Source organism: Diabrotica virgifera, chromosome 7 (assembly GCF_917563875.1).
Source record: "Diabrotica virgifera virgifera chromosome 7, PGI_DIABVI_V3a".
In the NCBI taxonomy this organism is placed as follows: domain Eukaryota; kingdom Metazoa; phylum Arthropoda; class Insecta; order Coleoptera; family Chrysomelidae; genus Diabrotica; species Diabrotica virgifera.
Window position 1 is genome coordinate 150,402,675 of NC_065449.1, and position 19,478 is coordinate 150,422,152.

Sequence of the window (19,478 nt, forward strand, 5' to 3'; positions counted from 1 at the left end):
GTGTGAACTTGCATGTGACATTATAATGAAGGCTTGTAGGCAAACTGCTCAAAACAAATTTCAAACTGGTGAGTGTGACAACATAAAAAACACACAATAATTATTGACAATTACAAGTGTACATATTAGTTGAGATCAGACTTTCCTTTGGTGCTTAAAACTCCATTAAGCGATACATTTTTGCGATAATTAAAAATCAGTTTATTTAAATTTTGTGTTAACACATTGGTAAAATATTTGGATTTGTGGTAAAAATTAAATGATTTTTACCTCCTCTAATGGGGGAAGAAATAACAATAAGACGTAAATGTGCGATTTAAGTGATGCGACGTTTTCCAGACCAGGACAAAACTGCTTAAAATAAATTTCACACCTGCAAAGGCCGCGTCTCACCATCAAATAATTTGATCAAACAGTTTGAGTAAACTCCGGAAGTACGTCAAAGTGACGTCACAATTGCAGTTTTTTTAAAATTCTAAAAATCTGTGCTCTCACTATCAGTCTAGTTTGCTCAAATTTTTTGTATTGAGCTGTCTAACTTGCTTGTACTTTATTTAAAATTAAAATTTTTCATTATTATCCACAATGAACACTCAGAATGTGACGTCACTAACTGTCACTTTCAGTTTGCTCAAACCAGTTTGATCAAATTATTTGATGGTGGGACGCGGCCTTAACGTTTGACTCCAGTATGCATGCTCAAATGCTGTTTCAAACTGCTAGAGCTACTAAACTGCTTAAAAAATATATCACATTTGTGAGGTTTTTCTCCAGTGTGAACACGCATATGAACTTTCAGGTGAATTTGCTGGGAAAATTTTTTGAATCAAATCTCACACTTGTAGTGAGTTTCTTTAGTATGTGTTCTCAAATGAGTTTTCAAACTACTGATCTGAGAAAACTGCTTCAAACAAATTTCGCACTTGTAAGGGGTTTCTTCAGTGTGCACTCTCAAATAAATTTTCAAACAGGATGCTTGAGTATATGATTTGAAACAGGTCTTACACTTATAAGGTTTTTCACCATTGTGCACTCTCAAATGTTTTTTCAAATGGAAATGGGTGCGAGTTCCAGCGATAACACTAACACAACAAGGAAAGTAAAACTTTATAATACCTCTTCTAATAATTATCATTGCCATAGCTGTTGCGTACAGGGTGCGCCAAACCTCTGGTTTTCTTTGATTACGGCTAAACTATGAGATATACAAAAAAATGTTTATTACAAAACTAATGTGTATCAAAGACGTCTATGATTTAAAATTATTTTCGATTGTACAGGGTGAGTCAGAACGACGGTATGAACCAAAGTTGTATTTTTTTAAATGGAACACCCTATATATTAAATCATTTTTGAATATATTATTTACAAATATGAAAAATTTGTATAAGGTCTTATAGGCTTAAAGTTAATAATTTTCGAAATATTTACTTTATTGAGAAAAATGGTAATAGTTATAGGGTTATAGATGTTTACAAGGTAATAAAAATTTAAGTGATAGGTCAAAGTTTTTATAATAGTGTCATTTTTAAATAATTTAATATATTTTACTTTTAGCCATAAAATATACAGTGTGATCACTATTTGCAAATACAAAATTTTCTCATTTTTTTTAAATGGGACACCTTGTATATTAGTATTGCATTTTGTAGTAAATATTACAACCTTTCTTTTGGTATAAGGTTGTATGTACCTGGCATGTTTCGATTTGTAGATATTTTTAAAAAACTATAGATTTTATGTTCTTGCGGATTTTTTATTAAAACATTTTTTTGCAAAAAAAAATAATTATAATCTGGTTTTAGAAACATACAATAAAATATCAAATATGAAAATAAAAACGTAATTAAACATTAAAATAAATCGTATGCTAGTACAATTCAATTGAATTTAATAGCTTTAAATTATTTTACAAAAAAATATTTTACATAATAATGAATGAATGCATAAATTAGTTATTAAATTAAATAAACAAACAAATTTTAAATCTATCCTTTTTATTTTTCTGCCGCAGCAACTTTCCTGTACCAAATTAATTGTTAGTTATATTTTATTTACGAATAAGATCAGTTAAACTTTTAATTTACCTTTTAAATTTACTTACATCTTCAGAACATAATAATTAAAAGTATGCTTTGAAACAAATCAATGTTAAATGTATTAGCCAAATTATTTATTAAGAGGAAACAGTAGCGATCGACAGGTAGCGAAAACGCGTTCCAAGATTGCGGCTGTAATTTTGAATATTTTTTCGAGATATTTGGCACACGTATTCGTAATATAATAAAGAATGGCGGTACAGAGCCCAATTTGAAAAATATATTGATATGTGGAAATTACTCTGTAATTAAATACAATATTAAAAAAACGAGCCTGTACCGACATTAAGAAGAACAAAAAAATACACTTTCTTCAAATAAACTTTTTTATCCGATGCCTAGATTTTGTGTCATTTTGGAACTACTAATGAAATAAAAAATTTTAGTAGTTCCAAAATCACACAAAATCTAGGTATCGGATAAAAAAGTTTATTTGAAGAAAGTGTATTTTTTTGTTCTTCTTAATGGCGGTACAGGCTCGTTTTTTTAATATTGTATTTAATTACAGAGTAATTTCCACATATCAATATATTTTTCAAATTGGGCTCTGTACCGCCATTATTTATATTACGAATACGTGTGCCAAATATCACGAAAAAATATTCAAAACTACAGCTGCAATCTTGGAACGCGTTTTCGCTACCTGTTGATCGCTACTGTTTCCTCTTAATATAAACAGTATTTACTGGTGTCACAAAAGCTGGTAATACTTTTGTAGTTGAAATTTTTGTAACAATTTTTTATATTTAAATTTTAATTTTTCAACCGAACAATTGGTGGATATTGCATTTGTATTGGGCGAAACCATTAGAAATAGAATACAATTTACTTAATACTTCCATGGAAATGGTTCCGAGTTCCAGTGATAACACTAACAAAACAAGGGAAGTAAAACTTTATAATGCCTCTTCTAATAATTATGATCATCATAGCAGTTGCGTATATATTGAGAAAATAAATGATCATAACATAGGTCGATTACATCCAATGGTAGTGGGACACACTTTATATAAAAAACTAAAAATTAAAAACATTCCAAAATGTCTTCTATCCCCATTCCGCGAAGAGGCGAAATAGCCTAAACGCGGTTGTCATGACGTGTCTTATTGGTGTATACATACAGCTTCACGCTAGTCTACAGTACATTTTTTTTCAGTATACACTCTAAAAGGACTTTTCAAATGGTGTGCTCTCGAGCAAACTCCATAGCACTTGAAGGTATTTGTCTAGTGTGCGCTCTCGAATGTCTTTTCAACTTATCTGCTCTAGTAAACTGCCTAAAACAGATTTCACACTTGTAAGGTGTTTCTCTCGTATGAATGTTCATGTGATAATTCATATTACATTTCTGAGAAAACTGCTTAAAACAAATTTCACATTTGTGAAGCTTTTCTCGAGTGTGCATTTTCATATGGCTTTTCAAATTTCCTGCTGTAGAAAACTTCCTAAAACAAATTTCACACTTGTAACGTTTGACTCCAGTATGCACGCTCAAATGCTGTTTCAAACTGCTAGAGCTGCTAAACTGTTTAAAGCAAATATCACATTTGTGAGGTTTTTCTCCAGTGTGAGATCTCATGTGTGTTTTCAATTGACTAGTTTGGGAAAACTGCTTACAACAAATATCACATGTATAAGGTTTCTCTCCAGAGTGAACACGCATATGGACTTTCAGGTGAGTTTGCTGAGAAAAATTTTTGAAGCAAATTGCACACTTGTAAGGAGTTTCTTTAGTGTGCATTCTCAAATGTGTTTTCAAATTAATTGCTTGAGCAAACTGCTTAGAACAAATATCACACTTGTAAGGAGTTTCTTTAGTATGTATTCTCAAATGAGTTTTCAAACTGCCGTTATAAGAAAACTGCTTCAAACAAATTTCACACTTGTAAGGCGTTTCTCCAGTGTGCACTCTCAGATGCATTTTCAAATCGGATGCTTGTGTAAATGATTTGAAACAAATTTCACACCGGCAAGGTTTTTCCCCAGTGTGCACTCTCATATGTCGTTTCAAATGACTTTTGTGAGACAATTGCTTTAAACAGATTTCACACTTGTGATGCTTTTCTCCAGTATGCACGATCAAATGCCGTTTCAAACTGCTTGAGGTACTAAACTGCTTAAAACATATTTCACATTTGTTCTTCTCCAGTCCTTCTCCAGTTTCGTTGTTCATATGTTCGTTTACATTACTTCTGTAATTAAAATCTTTAGAACAAATAGAATTATTTATTGTCGCTTCTTCGGATTTCAAACTTATCTGGTTTATAGTAAATGAATCTTCAGGTAAAATTTTCATCATTTCCATTCGGTTCTTCTTGTAAGAAAGACCTAAAATATAAACGAAAGATCAAAGGAATTTTAGAAAATGCTTGGTATAGATGGTTAGTTAATTACATAAATTAGAAAAAATAGCTAACTATACTCCTTCTCAGAGACATCTTTCAGTGCGTCACAGTTTTTTGATTTCTTTCTAACGCATTAAGTTGGAAGTGACAGAAAAAAGGTGCGTCCATGATCATGATTAAAGTCATTTATAATATTTATTCTAGTTGGTGATAAATGGCGCTATAATCGAACAAAAAATGATTTATGTATACGACTATAATCTGTACAATTTGTAAGACTATACAAACCAAAGAACATATCTTTTTCCAAGGCCCGATCTTTTCACCTCCGAATAACTAGTTATCGGGAAGTTTATTTGACAGATTTACATGTAATCTACCAGATAAAATTCCCGATAACTAGTTATCCGGAGGTGAAAAGACAGGGTCTAAATGGAATAAACACAATTGATTTGTTTTTATACTGTCAACTGTCAGATTTAACTAAAATGTCGTGCTATGATTCTCTCATTCTTAAAAGCATATATCACGTCATTAATGACACACTGAAAGACTGAAAAGCACTTATTATAGTCGCATAGATATGTAACAGGTAAATATTGAATAAATACCTAAATCGTTTCTTTTCCGATTATAGCGCCATCTATCAACAACTGGAGTAAATATTACAAATGTACATGTATCACGGGCATACCTTTTTTACTGTCATTTATGTCGCACCGAACAAAGCCTCTGAGAAGCACCACACAAACCCATTATGTACCTGTTGACTTGTACCACATGACCTGTAATATTCAAACACAGAATATTGAATGATAACACAAAAAAACACAATAATTCTGTGGTGTCGGGGTAAAAGTTCGTAAGTCAGAAATCATCCTATTGAGATTCCATTCTTGAAATCGCAAGATTTGACTATATTATTATTTAAACCGTATATTCGGTATGCTTTAATCGTTGTAAACGACTTTATTTACGGATTGTTTTACCCACGAAGATCACAATCTATCCGTTTGTTCACTTAACTCAAAATGACCAAAACTTGACTGAAGAACTTTTACCCTGACACCACAGAATTATTGACAATTACAAGTGTACATGTTAAAAATATGAAATTTTTGGAATCCTTTTAGAGAGCAAACGTTCCTTTGGTGCTTAAAACTCCATTAAGCGATACATTTTTGCGGTAATTAAAAATCAGTTAACTTAAATTTTGTGTAAACACATTGGTAAAATATTTGGATTTGTGGTAAAAATTAAATGATTTTTACCTCCCCTAATGGGGGATGAAAATAACAATGAGACGTAAATGTGCGATTTAAGTGATCCGACGTTTTCCAGACCAGGACATGGAAAGGGATGTGAGTTCCAGTGATAACACTAACAAAACAAGGGAAGTAAAACTTTATAATACCTCTTCTAATATTTATGATTTTCATAGCCGTTGCGTATATATCGAGAAAATAAATGATTAGAACATAGGTCGATCACATCCAATGGTAGTGGGACACATATAAAAAAATAAAAATTAAAAACATTCCAAAATGTCTTTTATCCCCATTCCGTGAAGAGGCGAAAATAGCCTAAACGCGGTTGTCATGACGTGTCTTGTTGTTGTATTCATACAGCTTCACGCTAGTCTACAGTACTACATTTTTTTCCAGAGTACACTCTCAAAGGACGTTTCAAATGGTGTGCTGTTCAGCAATAAAATTGCTGGTAAATAACTTTTCCTTGTATTTTGCTAATTAGCCCAGAGTAGTATAACAATAAGGGGAAAACCCTTTACAAAATTAAATTATCAGTAAGAAAAATGACATTTTTTATTTCACATAGACATAGTACACAATCTCACTATCAAAAATTTTCAAAATTACCAAACACTATATTCTGAATTTCGCACAAAACTAGCCTACGGTCCGGATGCGGACCGCGGTCCGCCATTTGGTGACTCCTGGTCTACAGTACTACATTTTTTTCCAGAGTACACTCTCAAAGGACGTTTCAAATGGTATGCTCGAGCAAACTCCATAGCGCTTGAAGGTATTTGTCTAGAGTGCATACTCAAATGTTTTTTCCACTCATCTGCTCTAGTGAACTGCTTAAAGCAAAATTCACACGTGTAAGATTTTACCTCAGTGTGCAATTCCAAATGAGTTTTCAAATTACTTGATTCAATAAACTGCTCAAAACAAATTTCACACTTGTGAGGCTTTTCTCGAGTGTGCACTTTCATATGGCTTCTCAAATTTCCTGCTGTAGAAAACTTCCTAAAACAAATTTCACACTTGTAACGTTTGACCCCAGTATGCACGCTCAAATGCTGTTTCAAACTGCTAGAGCTACTAAACTGCTTGAAACAAATTTCACACTCGTAAGCTTTTTCTTCAGTATGTATTCTCAAATGAGTTTTTAAACTACTGTTATGAGAAAACTGCTTCAAACAAATTTCACACGTGAAAGGCGTTTCTCCAGTATGCACGCTCAAATGCTGTTTCAAATTACTTGTGTTAATAAACTGTTTCAGACAAATTTCACACTTGTGAGGTTTTTCTCCAGTGTGAGATCTCATATGTGATTTCAATTGACTTGTTTGGGAAAACTGCTTACAGCAAATATCACACTTGTGAGGTTTTTCTCCAGCGTGAGAGCTCATATGTGTTTTCAATGGACCTGTTTGGGAAAATTGCTTAAAACAAATATCACACGTATAAGGTTTCTCTCCAGAATGAACACGCATATGGACTTTCAGGTTAGATTGCTGAGAAAAATTTTTGAAGCAAACTTCACACTTGTAAGGACTTTTTTCAGAGTGTATTCTCAAATGACTTTTCAAACTAATGTTACGAGAAAACTGCTTCAAACAAATTTCACACGTGTAAGGCGTTTCTCCAGTATGCGCGTTCACATGTTGTTTCAAATTGCTAGAGGTACGAAACTGCTTAAAACAAATATCACACTTGTGAGGCTTTTCTCCAGTGTGGGATCTCATGTGTGTTTTCAATGGACTTGTTTGGGAAAACTGCTTACAACAAATGTCACACTTGTAAGGTTTCTCTCCAGAGTGAATACGCATATGGACTTTCAGATGAATTTGCTGAGAAAAATTTTTGAAACAAATCTTACACTTATAAGGTTTTTCCCCAGTGTGCACTCTCAAATGTTTTTTCAAATTATCTGCTAGAGAAAACTGCTTAAAACAAATTTTGCACTTGTGAAGTTTTTCTCCAGTGTGAACTTTTGCAAACTGTTTAGCACAAATTTCATAGTTTAATATTTTTTCTTCAACAGGTCTACTCATAGATCGTTTCTTATCAATTGAATCTACATTCATAACTTCCAATGTGTTCTCTTGTGGAAACCCTAAAACAAAATTTCTAATATAAGTAGTGTGACCAACTAGCCCGAAAAATCCGGGACATGGCCCGAATTACGAAGTAGTGTCCCGGACAAGGCTTCCGGGCTATCCGAATTTTCAACGTTTTGGTAAAATTGTAATTATTCTGAATACGTTATTCTTCTAAGAATTCACATAAAATTGAATTGGTGGGACGAAAAAAAGTCGACAATTTCTAGAGTGTAATACTAATGCCATATCCAAAACGCATGAATTTTTTATCGTGGTATTATAGTTCTACGAAAACTAAAACAATAGACTTCTTTTCCTTTCTGCATTTAAATTATTGTCTTCTGTATTTTAACTATTGTCTGTAAAAATGAAGATGACCTACAAAGATTAACTAAAGAATTCGAAGACACGGCTCTCATATATAACATGGTGATCTCAACAGAGAAAACTAAATCGATAGTAATATCAGCGGAACCGAGACGATGTAAATTGGTAGTAAATAACAAAATAATAGAACAAGTGATGGAAACGGTAGGACCCCGATTATCCGGGTGCGAATTATCCGTGCTATGGTTTTTTATTACTCAAATTGCATTTTTGAGGTTTTATCAAAATAGCGTCATCGTTAATTACTCAACGAAAACTATATGCCGAAAGAGAGATTCATAATGAAAGATTTATTTTATCTGTTATATTTTTATGGTAGGTACATACTATGTATGTGTATACGTACATATGTATTATACATAAGATATATACATGTTCGGAGTATCCGTGCTTTTCAATTACACTGGTAAACACACAATTTGATGCCGGATTTTTTTTACTGTTTATCCTAATTTGGGTCTGCTGAATCTAAAAATGCCACCAGATTTGCTCCATCAGATCTTTTTCAGAAAATACGACAACAGATCACATTTCTAACATATAGGGTAACTTAACGTAGCACTACCTACCTACATGAAGTGCTGCTACCCATCAAACAAACAAAACACGAATAAAAAGTAAGATATTTATTGTATAACAATATATTTACAAAAATCATTACATATATCTGCCAAAAAAACTTAACTTTTCATCTAACGTAACCGGCATCGCAGCACAAATATGTTATTTGGCGTCACCTAAAAACTTCCTTTTCTATGATTTTCTTGCAAAAGCTTTAAAATGACGGTCCCTTTAAAGACTCCAGCAGTAATCCGCCATCATGTGAGTGTCCCATCTCCCCTGATAACTCTCTTCCATCGTTTTGATATCTTAGTGGAAGCGTTCCCCTTGTTCCTCACTAAGGTCACCAAGATTATCTGGGAAAAGTTGTCGTATCTGAGACACATAAAATATTCCGGCTTTAAATTTTTCTTTACTAAGTGTAAGGAATTTGCTGGACAAGTATTCAAAACAAGGACGATTCTGGTCTAGAGCCTTTACAAATTGTTTCATCAGCCCTAGTTTAATATGTAACGGAGGTAACATTATTTTCCCTCGGTCGACCAATGCTTCGTTACCTACGGTAGCTTTTCCTTACTGAGCTATTCCAGGTCAAATCAACACACTTTGAATTAATTTTTTTCCTGACCTATTTAGATTTTGTTAAAATTTAGAGTACTCATAGTGGATGATTATTCCTCAAGCCGTTTCCGGAATATGGTTATGTAAAGTTTTCCAAAAAGGTCCAAAACACCGCGACAATACTTTATTAGAATGGTTTTAGAACCTGACCTGATTGAGCTAGAATGCTGGGAGAGGCGTCATTTTGCAGCATTTTTAACGCACTTTACAGTGATATATACAGCTTGATTTTATGATAAACAACAAGTTTTTCTCAAACAAAAAAAATATATTTTGATTAAATTTTTTTCCAAAAAGTACATAATTTAAAATTTTCATAATATTCCTACAAATACATAGTACTGTTGTTAATAACATATAAAAATTTTATCATGGGATGGTGATGGGTTCAACATAAAAAAATAAATTTCACACATACAGTATGGTGCAAATAAAAGGAATAAATTCGTAATGTTGCAAGCTGGCGACTTTTAGAAAAAATCCCAAAACAGGTCGATTTTTATTTTTAAATTGTAATTTTTTGGCATATGTATCATAATAGTGACGTCATCCATCTGGGCGTGATGACGTAATCGATGATTTTTTTAAATGGGACTATAGGTCGTGTGGTAGCTCATTTGAAAGGCTATTTAATTCTCTATTCAGTAATATAAACAATAATATTTATTTATACAGGGTGGCAAATAGTTTTTTTATTTAAATTAATTGACAAAAAAAGAAGATTGTATGTAATTTATTTAATTACATTTTACTGTTGCCAGAAACACATAAATTAGGTACATACATTATTTTTTTTGTCAATTAATTTAATTTAAAAAACTTTTTTGCCACCCTGTATAAATAATTATGTTATTGTTTATATTACTGAACAGAGAATTAAATAACCTTTCAAATGAGCTAACACACGACCTATGGTCTCATTTAAAAAATCATCGATTACGTCATCACGCACAGATGGATTACGTCACTAGTATGATATATATGCCAAAAAATTGCAATTTAAAACTAAAAATCGACCTGTTTCGGGATTTTCCTTAAAGTCGCCAGTTTGCGACATTACGAATTTATTGCTTTCATTTGCACCATACTGTATGTGTGAAATTTATTTTTTTTATGTTGAACCCATCACCATCCCATAATAAAATTTTTATAAATATGTTATTAACAACAGTAACGTATTTGTAGGAATATTATGAAAATTTTAAATGATGTACTTTTTGGAAAAAAACTTAATTCAAAATATATTTTATTGTTTGAGAAAAACTTGTTTATCATAAAATTATGCTGTATATATCACTGTAAAGAGCTTTAAAAATGCTGCAAAATGACACCTCTCCCAGCATTCTAGATCAATCAGGTCCGCTGCTACAACCATTCCAATAAAGTACAGTCGTGGTGTTTTGGACCTTTTTGGAAAATTTTACATAACCATATATTTCGGAAACGTCTTGAGATAAAAATTTAAAATTTTGTATTTTTGTTTCCCTTATTAGTCACTATAAGTATTCCAAATTATAACCAAATCTGAAGAGGGTTGGTAAATTAGATGTGTTGATTTGACCTGGAATAGCTTTACTAAAGCATCTCTAGAACGCCATTTTCTTCTACTTCAGTGTTGGTTCTTAGCCCTGCTATCCCAAAGACACAGGAAACAAGGATATTTTGTATAGCCACTTTGTTGTCCCAGAAGAAAGTTCATCATCTTAAAATCAACACAGATCGCCCACTGATGTTGATCATATAATTGATGTGTTTTAGCACCAGCGATATTGTTTTATATTCTTCTTTCATTTTTGTAGAATGCCCAATTGGTATACTTCCATAGTTGTTGCCATTATGTATATGACACACTTTAAACTTCGTTTGTAACTGTCGATAAAAAGACGCCAGAGATCTGGTGTATATGTTACCGGCCAAACCCGAATTCAGGACAAACTAGTTTGGCCTAGGTGAAACTAGTTTGTCCTAAACGCGTTAGGATAAACTAGTATGGCCTAGACCAAACTAGTTTGTCCTATCGCGCGTGGGCCAAACTAGTCTGTCCTAGGCCAAACTAGTTTATCCTGATATAATCAAGACTCACACTTCAGGATAAACTAGTACGGGGTACTAGTTTATCCTGGGGATAATTAAAAGGATGATGTTTTCTCCAAAACATCACTAATTACTTTCTTCTTCTTGGGTTTTTCCCATTATGAGTTTGTAGTTTTCCGTCTTCCATAGCACTCTATTCTCCCAGTCGCCATCTCTGAGGTCTCTATCTACCATAACATTTTCTATGTGAGTTTTCCATCTCACAGCAGGCCTTCCTCCCCGCGAGTCCCAGTCCAGTAATCTTTTGGCCACCTGTGCCTCGGCATTCTTTGTACATGCCCGTACTATTTCACGGCTTTACGTTTACTACCACAACTTTTTTGTAATTGAGCATTTTACTTTTATTCTGTTTTGTATTTCCTCTGTTCTTATTCTATCCTACCTGGTGATTTGTAGACACCTCATAAACTCCAATTCGTATTTTATTTCGTATTATTGTTGTCACTGTACATTCTTCCGCTCTTGTAGGGTAACATTCAGCCCTATGCCCTGAAAAATCCTTTTTTGTTTTCTTTAGTTAGAGTGTTCTTCTATATCACTCCATGGAGTGCTTTCGTGGCTTGTTTTTCCCGTACTATTTTCATTTCTATATCTTTCATACAAGTGCCCTCTCGGTTTATCATTTACCCTAAATACTTAAATGTCTTACAACTCTTAATATTGTCTTCTAAACTTACGTTTAAATCAGCAACCAATCTGTAATCATTTACTTTCGGCTAGAGTAAATTGGTTTAGACTAGACTAAACTACACTGCGCGTCATAGAAAACGGGCACCCTAAAAAATGAGTAATTTTTGGGGTCGCGTATCTCCTAAACCTGTTGTCCGATTTAAGTGATTTTTTGAATATGTTATAGCCTTATTCTTTGCCAATATCTCTGTAATAATATTTTTGCTAAACAGGTAAATTTTCATTGTATACCGGGTGTACGAATCAAACTGTGTTTTTTTCTCAAAGTTCGCAACATCCTGTGGAATATTCTAGCATTTATAAAATACCGAAATTAAATCCCAACTATAATAATAATAAACCGACTTTTATTTCCAAAAAATAATAAGTATAACAAACTGTACATTCTCTAAAGTAGAGAGCGAAGTTTATTTTTGCTGTGTTCTAAGACACAACAAAAATATTCTTCCACTTAACCCCAAAAGGTTATAGCCTCAGGTTTTCTTAACATTCTGTTTTTTATTCATTCTCTTATGTTGGATAATATAAAAGTTATCTACTTTAACAACTAGTCATGTTCTTCATCAATATAGGATATTTGTAAATAAGTGCGACAAACTTTAAGGGGCAATTCTGCATGAAAAAATGATGACCGTTTGCTTTATAAACTTATGTCCGCAAATGCTTCGTTTACGAGATACGGGATGTTGAATTTTTTCTTACAAATTGACGATTTATTTATTGCTTTAAAACCGATTGAGATATGCAAATGAAATTTGGTGAGTTTTAAGACGTAGCTATTGCACATTTTTTGACATACAATTAAGAATTTTACATTCACTATTTACGTGCATACGGGTAATATGAGCGATCATATTACCCGTATGCACGCCAATGGTGAATATAAAATTCTTAATTGTATGTCAAAAAATGTGCAATAACTACGTCTTAAAACTCACCAAATTTCATTTGCATATCTCAATCGGTTTTAAAGCAATAAATAAATCGTCAATTTGTAAGAAAAAATTCAACATCCCGTATCTCGGAAACGAAGCATTTGCGAACATACGATTATAAAGCAAACTGTCATTATTTTTTAATGCAGAATTGCCCCTTAAAGTTTATCGTACTTGTTTAGAAACACCCTGTACTGAAAAATAACATGGCTAGTTGTTAAAGCACCTAACTTTTGTATTATCCAACATAAGCGAATGAATAAAAAAACAGAATGTTGAGAAAACCTGAGGCTATAGTTGAGTTTTAATTTCAGTATTTTATAAATGCTAGGATTTAGTTTAAAAAAAGTTTAAAAAAACACAGTTTGATTCGTACACTCGGTATACAATGAAAAGTTACCTGTTTAGCAAAAATATTATTACAGGGATATTGACAAAGAATAAGCCTATAACATATTCAAAAAATCACTTAAATCGGACAACAGGTTTAGGAGATACGCGATCTCAAAAATTACTGATTTTTTAGGGTGCCCGTTTTCTATGATGCGCAGTTTAGTTGATCCTGATATAAAAACATACACTTCAGGATAAACTAGTTTGGCCTGAAGTGTGCGTCTTTATGTCAGGATAAACTAGTTTGGCCTGAAGTGTGTGTATTTATATCAGGATAAAATAGTTATCCTGAAATCGGGTTTGGCCAGTAACATATACTCCGACACACACTTTTTTTCTATAACACTCCTTTTATTGTTACAAAATACCATATCATCTTGTCGACAAAAAAAAAGGAAAAAGATATAGTGCAATTATAGTGGAGGAATATACAGAAATGCAAGAATATTTAAGTATTTGATGAGTATGTTATATCTCGAAAACTAGAGCTGATACAAAGAAAAGGTTTGTATTTTTGGAATCAGCACATATGAATTAACCAAAATCAGTTGATTTCTTTTCGGCAGCAAGACAATTTTTTTGTTGGGCTGTGTTATCCGTGCCTTCTCCGGTCCCGAGGAGCACGGATAATCGGGGTTCTACTGTACTTGGGAATAAAACTGTCAAGCTACGGAAAAGTGGAAAAAGAAGTACAAAAACAAGTGAACATGACGAACAGAGCAGTAGGATGTCTCAACAACACAATCTGGAGAAACAAATACCTCACAATGGAAACGAAAACCAGGAAATGAATAAGACCGATAATGACGTATACAGCGGAAACAAGAGCATATACGTCGAAAACACAAAGACTGCTGGAAACAGCAGAAATGAAAGTCTTACGAAAAATAACAAACCAAACTCTAAGAGACATAGTAAGAAGTGAGGAAATACGAGCGAGATGTATAGAAGAAATAAACATGTGGACCAAAAGAAGAAAAATGGAATGGAATCAACGCATAGAAAGAATGACAGAAAATAGAATAGTACGAATACCAAGAGACAAATCGCCAAATGGAAGAAGATCATTGGGACGACCAAGGAAAAAATGGTCAGACAATGTCGATTGAGGCCAAAAACCGAAGTAAAACAGGCATTGAGCCTATTTATAAAGTACAAAGAAGAAGAAGAAGTCTTCTAAAAAAAATGGCACGATTTTCATTGAAAAGTCCCGGATTTCAGGTATTTTTTCAGCCTTGTCCAGGATTGTCTGAATTGGACCTGGTCACACTAAGCCATGATCTATAATTGAATCGCTTATTTCAAAAAGGACATAAGTCCCGTTTATTCAAAATTGCGATTATGATGATAATGGGTTCTTACAATGTAAACGCATGTGCTATAATGAGACAGACATCAGTCCAGCTAATGTGAAACGTCCACTATACTACTCCCGAAGTTGATCGAAATTCAGCGAATACGTAGTGTAGAGAGTGCAGCGAGTGTAGACATGTACTTCATGCGACTTCGCTTCGCCTCGGGCTACTATTCTGTGTCGGTTTTTGCGACCGAGTCAAATGACTCGAAGTTAGTCTATCCCCGCGTGAATGTGTTCCTCGAATTTGAACGAGTGTGTAGAGATGCACTTCGGACAACTTTCCCTAGTACTTCGTCGAGGATATCTCAATATTATCTCTTCAAAAACTGTATTAAACTCAAATCTAAACAAACTTATATATATTTTTATATTGTCATGATGAGAATTGTCATTATACAATATTATGATATGGTGTCACAAGAGTTCGTGCGCTTTTTCGATTGTTTGGAATGATTTAAATACAGAGACGATGTTAAATTTGTACTTCTAAATTATTATGAGGTTTTGAGGCGTGAAATTTTTAAAATCTTAGAGAGAGAATTACAACTTATTGATACTATGTACCAAAAGGCCATCGACCAAAGTCTTTCAGCCATTGGAAATCTTATTTTTACACAAAACTGAACAATATTGTGTAATAAAACAAAAATGTCCAAGTTCCCTATTATAGATTAAATGAAATCTATAAAAAAAAACTTTTCTATTACTTCTCTTACCTAAGTTTAAGTTATCTTCACATTTTTCAGTATTCAGGTCTTTGAGATCTAGGGATGTAGTCGGCTGAGTTTCTATACATCTTTGGTCATCTTCTGCAAACTCATCCTTAGTTTCAACTTTTACTTCCATAGCTAATAAGTTAAATTTTAAAAACAATGAAATACGATCATTTTATCAAGAGGTAAAAAAAGTAGAAAAAGGTTACCAAAGTAAAAAAAGTTACATAAAGAACATAGAAAAAAAGCTACTAAGTGAACCAGAAAAAGTTATGAAAGAATGGAAAATGTATTTTGAAACATTATTAAACAGTGATGAAGAAGATCAGGGAGAAGACGAACACAGAACAGAGGAAACAGATATAAAAATAGCCGAAATAACCAAAGACAAAGTGCAAAGAGTTGTAAACAAATTGAACAACAATAAAAGTCCAAGTCAAATGAAATAAGTGCAGAAATGCTGAAGGCAGGGGGAATAAAACTACTGGAAAAGGTGTATGAACTGAAAGAACTTATATGGAAAGAAGAAAAGATGCCTGAAGAGTAGGCCAGAGCCTGGATAATCCCATTACATAAAAAAGGAGATGCAATGATGGTGCAAAATTACAGGGGTATTGCTCTGCTTGATATGTGCTATAAGATATTTGCTACGATTGTGAGAGAAAGATTAGAGGTGTATGCATAGAAACTAATAGGGGAGTACAAGGCTTTAGACATAACAAATCGACGACCGACAAATATTTAACATAAAAGAAATCCAAACAACCTGCTACGAACATAAAATGGTTTTATATGCACTATTCATAGATTTTAAACAGGCTTATGATAAAATTGATAAAAAAAAATGTTCGAAGGACTCAGGCAACTGAAAATACGAGAAAAACTAATCAAGCTAATAAGAATGACCTTAAATATGACAAGCAACGAAATAGTGTGGAACAGTCACAACTCGGAAGAGTTTGTAGTCAAAAAAGGACTTAGACAAGGTGACCCTCTATCAACAGTGTTATTTAATCTGGTTTTGGAAATAATTTAAGGAACAGCAGAATAGAAACGCAGGAAACAATCTACTGTATGGAGCATCAATGCATGGGCTACGCCGATGACCTTACACTGCTAGCAAAAACAAATAACGAATTAAAGAAAATCATATGAGAAGGCGAAAAAAATTATATATAGTTTAGCAGGCCCATGGCTTGGTTTACTATTCCTTTAGAATCTCTCCTATTTGCTGCTTTATTTTACCAATTTGGCCTAGAAATAAAAAAATAGGACTAGAAATAAATGAAGAAAAGACGAAGTATATGGTGCTAGGCAACACAGAAAGAGAACCTGAAGATATGATAAAGTTAACAGCGTTTGATGGAAAAGAGTATAAATTTAAAAGAGTACAGCATTTTACATTTCTAGGTGTCATAATAGACAAAAAAGAACATGAGCAAAATGAACAAATTGCACAGAATAGCTGAAATCAAAGTATGTATCGAGAAAGACAAAAACCAGAATATACCAAACCGTAATAAGAGCAACAGTCATCTACGGATGTGAGAAATGGGTGCTAAACACAACAGAAGAAGAAATGATAGAGAGGTGGGAACGTAAGGTACTGAGGACTATTTTCAGGGGAAAAAATATGGCAGACGGTTGGCAAAGAAAAACCAATCAAGAATTAAGGATGCTTTACAAGAAACCAAGTATAACAAGATACACAAAAGCAAAAAGAATCAGGTGGGCACGTCATGTTGAGAGGATGGATAGGGTAAGAATACCAAAGAAAGTACTGCTAAGAAGACCAGTTGGGACAAGGAGACGAGGTAGACCACCAAAAGTTTCAGGAAGATATAGGATCAATGGAAATTACAGACTGGAAAGAGAAGGCGAAAAATAGGATACAGTGGAGAAACATTCTACAGCACTTTTTACATAGACATTAAATAAAATTATATAATAAGACATTAGCATGTACAGTTGAGTCCGCGAGTCTTTACCCGTGCGTCATCATTTAAAGCATACGAAATAAGTCGGAAATTTATTGAACGCAACGGCAAATGGATATTATTCTGATCACGGGTTATTATAAAATTTGACGTTATCAAATAAATAGAATGTCAAATTTAAGTTTTGTTTTAAAATTTTGGTGCATCATTACAGCTACATTTGAAGTAGTTTAATAAATTATTTTATTATCATTGATTAATAAATATATAAAAATTTATAAAAAAATTCAATAACATATTTTCTTTTTGTAATTTTATTCACTTTGGCGGAACCTTAAACACAAGCATTCAACTGTGTCAACAATGACGTCGTCAAAATTTGTCTTAAAATAACATAAACTTATCACAAAATTTCTAACTCCAATATAAAATTAGTTGTGAAAACAACTGTTTGTATACTATAAAAACTTCAAAATGCAAAAACTCGACAAAATAACAGCAAAAAATTCAACAAACTGACAGCCACAAAAGTAAACAAACCAAAACGTCAGAAATTGTACTTAAAATATGTGAAGACATCCCCAATCGTCTTTCTTTGTACCTATCTCTTTTCAATACACTGAGTCTTAATCGTTCATAAAAATAACATGTGTTTTTACTTAAATAACAGGCGGCAGCTGGTTTGTCATTAATTTCATGCGTGCAAGAGAATGATGCTAAATAAAAAGTATGTGTTTTATCTCACCAGGTATTAATGACGCACGGGTGAAGACTCGCGGACTCAACTGTATTGTCATTTGTATTATGTAAAATTGTAATTGTAAAGTTGTAAAGCCCTAGGTCTACAAGGCCTGTAGAGTGTAGAGCATATTAAATAAATAAACAAATAAAGATAATAAGTACTTATTTCATTACACTGTTTACAGTGCCAGCAAAAAAGATCTTTACATTGCCAAATAAATCACTAAATTGGAAAAAAAAATTGAATGTGTTCTTTCTGAGCTTGTTTAGCGTTCAAAGGTAAAGGGGATAACATATTTGCAACAGTATCTGTTTGTAGTTTACTGATTGCTAAGTTTCTTTAGTTTATTCTGTGCATACAGTGGGCTTTGTGCAAGTAGTCAATGTTAAACTTCTTGAAAAATTGAAGTAAAAAATATGGTTTAAAAGTAACTCACAATGTATATTGTTCATATATTACCGTAGCATGTGATATTTGTGTTTCAATAGAGGCAATTTATCAACTGAAATGATCGGCAGCGCTGTTACCCTTAGAGATTGTTCCAGAAGAAAATCTAGTTCTGGAGCTCCTAAATAAAATCATCTAGGACTGACACACTGACACCATCATCAGGTGTGTACTGCCGTGCTTAGCCAAAACGCTGTATCTGCAGAGACATCACATTCGAGTAAAATTGATTTTAGTTTAAGAATTCGTATACATTTACACAGGATAAGGCATAAGACGCGGTGTGTTTAAGAGGATTGGTACGTATTTTCGGCTGCAATGCTATTTAAATGGGGATTCATTTTTTTCAAATCCTGAGAAAACTAATAAGTATTTTTGAAAAATTTAAACGCAGAGTGAAAGATTACGTTATTAGCGAGGGCCGAAAGTCCCTGAGAACTTCTATAATGTTTATTTTAATAAGTTACAGGGGTGAAAAACTAAGAGAAAATTTAGTATGATTTTTAATTTCAAATATCTCATTCAAAATAAACTTTTTATTTATTCTAAGGGACTTTCGGCCCTCGGTAATAATTTACTCTTTCATTCTGCGTTTAAATTTTTCAAAAATATTTATTGGTTTTTCAGGATTCGAAAAAAATGAACATAATGCTGTGGTAATATTTTCCAAATCTATCTTTGTCTTACAACGCACTCAGCCGAATATAATATTGTCAGCATATACCAAGGTTCATAAATAGACAGGTTGCATGGTAACTTTCCACCAATCAGCGTCGAGAATCTAATGGCGGGAGTGACGTCACCCAGA

General features: G+C 33.0%; 1 protein-coding gene across 3 annotated transcripts in view; it reads right to left on the bottom strand.

Annotated features, from left to right (window-relative positions):
* Nucleotides 1-2,733: 2,733 nt before the first annotated feature.
* The window catches only part of LOC126888307 (zinc finger protein ZFP2-like), a 35,897-nt gene continuing 19,152 nt past the window's right edge, over nucleotides 2,734-19,478 (bottom strand). Inside the window, exons 3-5 of one of the 3 annotated variants that reach the window (XM_050656437.1) lie at nucleotides 15,548-15,679; nucleotides 7,571-7,807; nucleotides 2,736-4,427 (exon numbers count right to left, since the gene is read on the bottom strand). In XM_050656437.1, coding sequence (XP_050512394.1) covers nucleotides 3,277-4,427; nucleotides 7,571-7,807; nucleotides 15,548-15,679 — 1,520 coding nt within the window. In that variant the 3' untranslated portion in view covers nucleotides 2,736-3,276. Of the gene's footprint in view, nucleotides 4,428-6,249; nucleotides 7,808-15,547; nucleotides 15,680-19,478 lie in introns of those variants that run through there. The other 2 variants (XM_050656438.1, XM_050656436.1) reach the window with 2 other exon arrangements.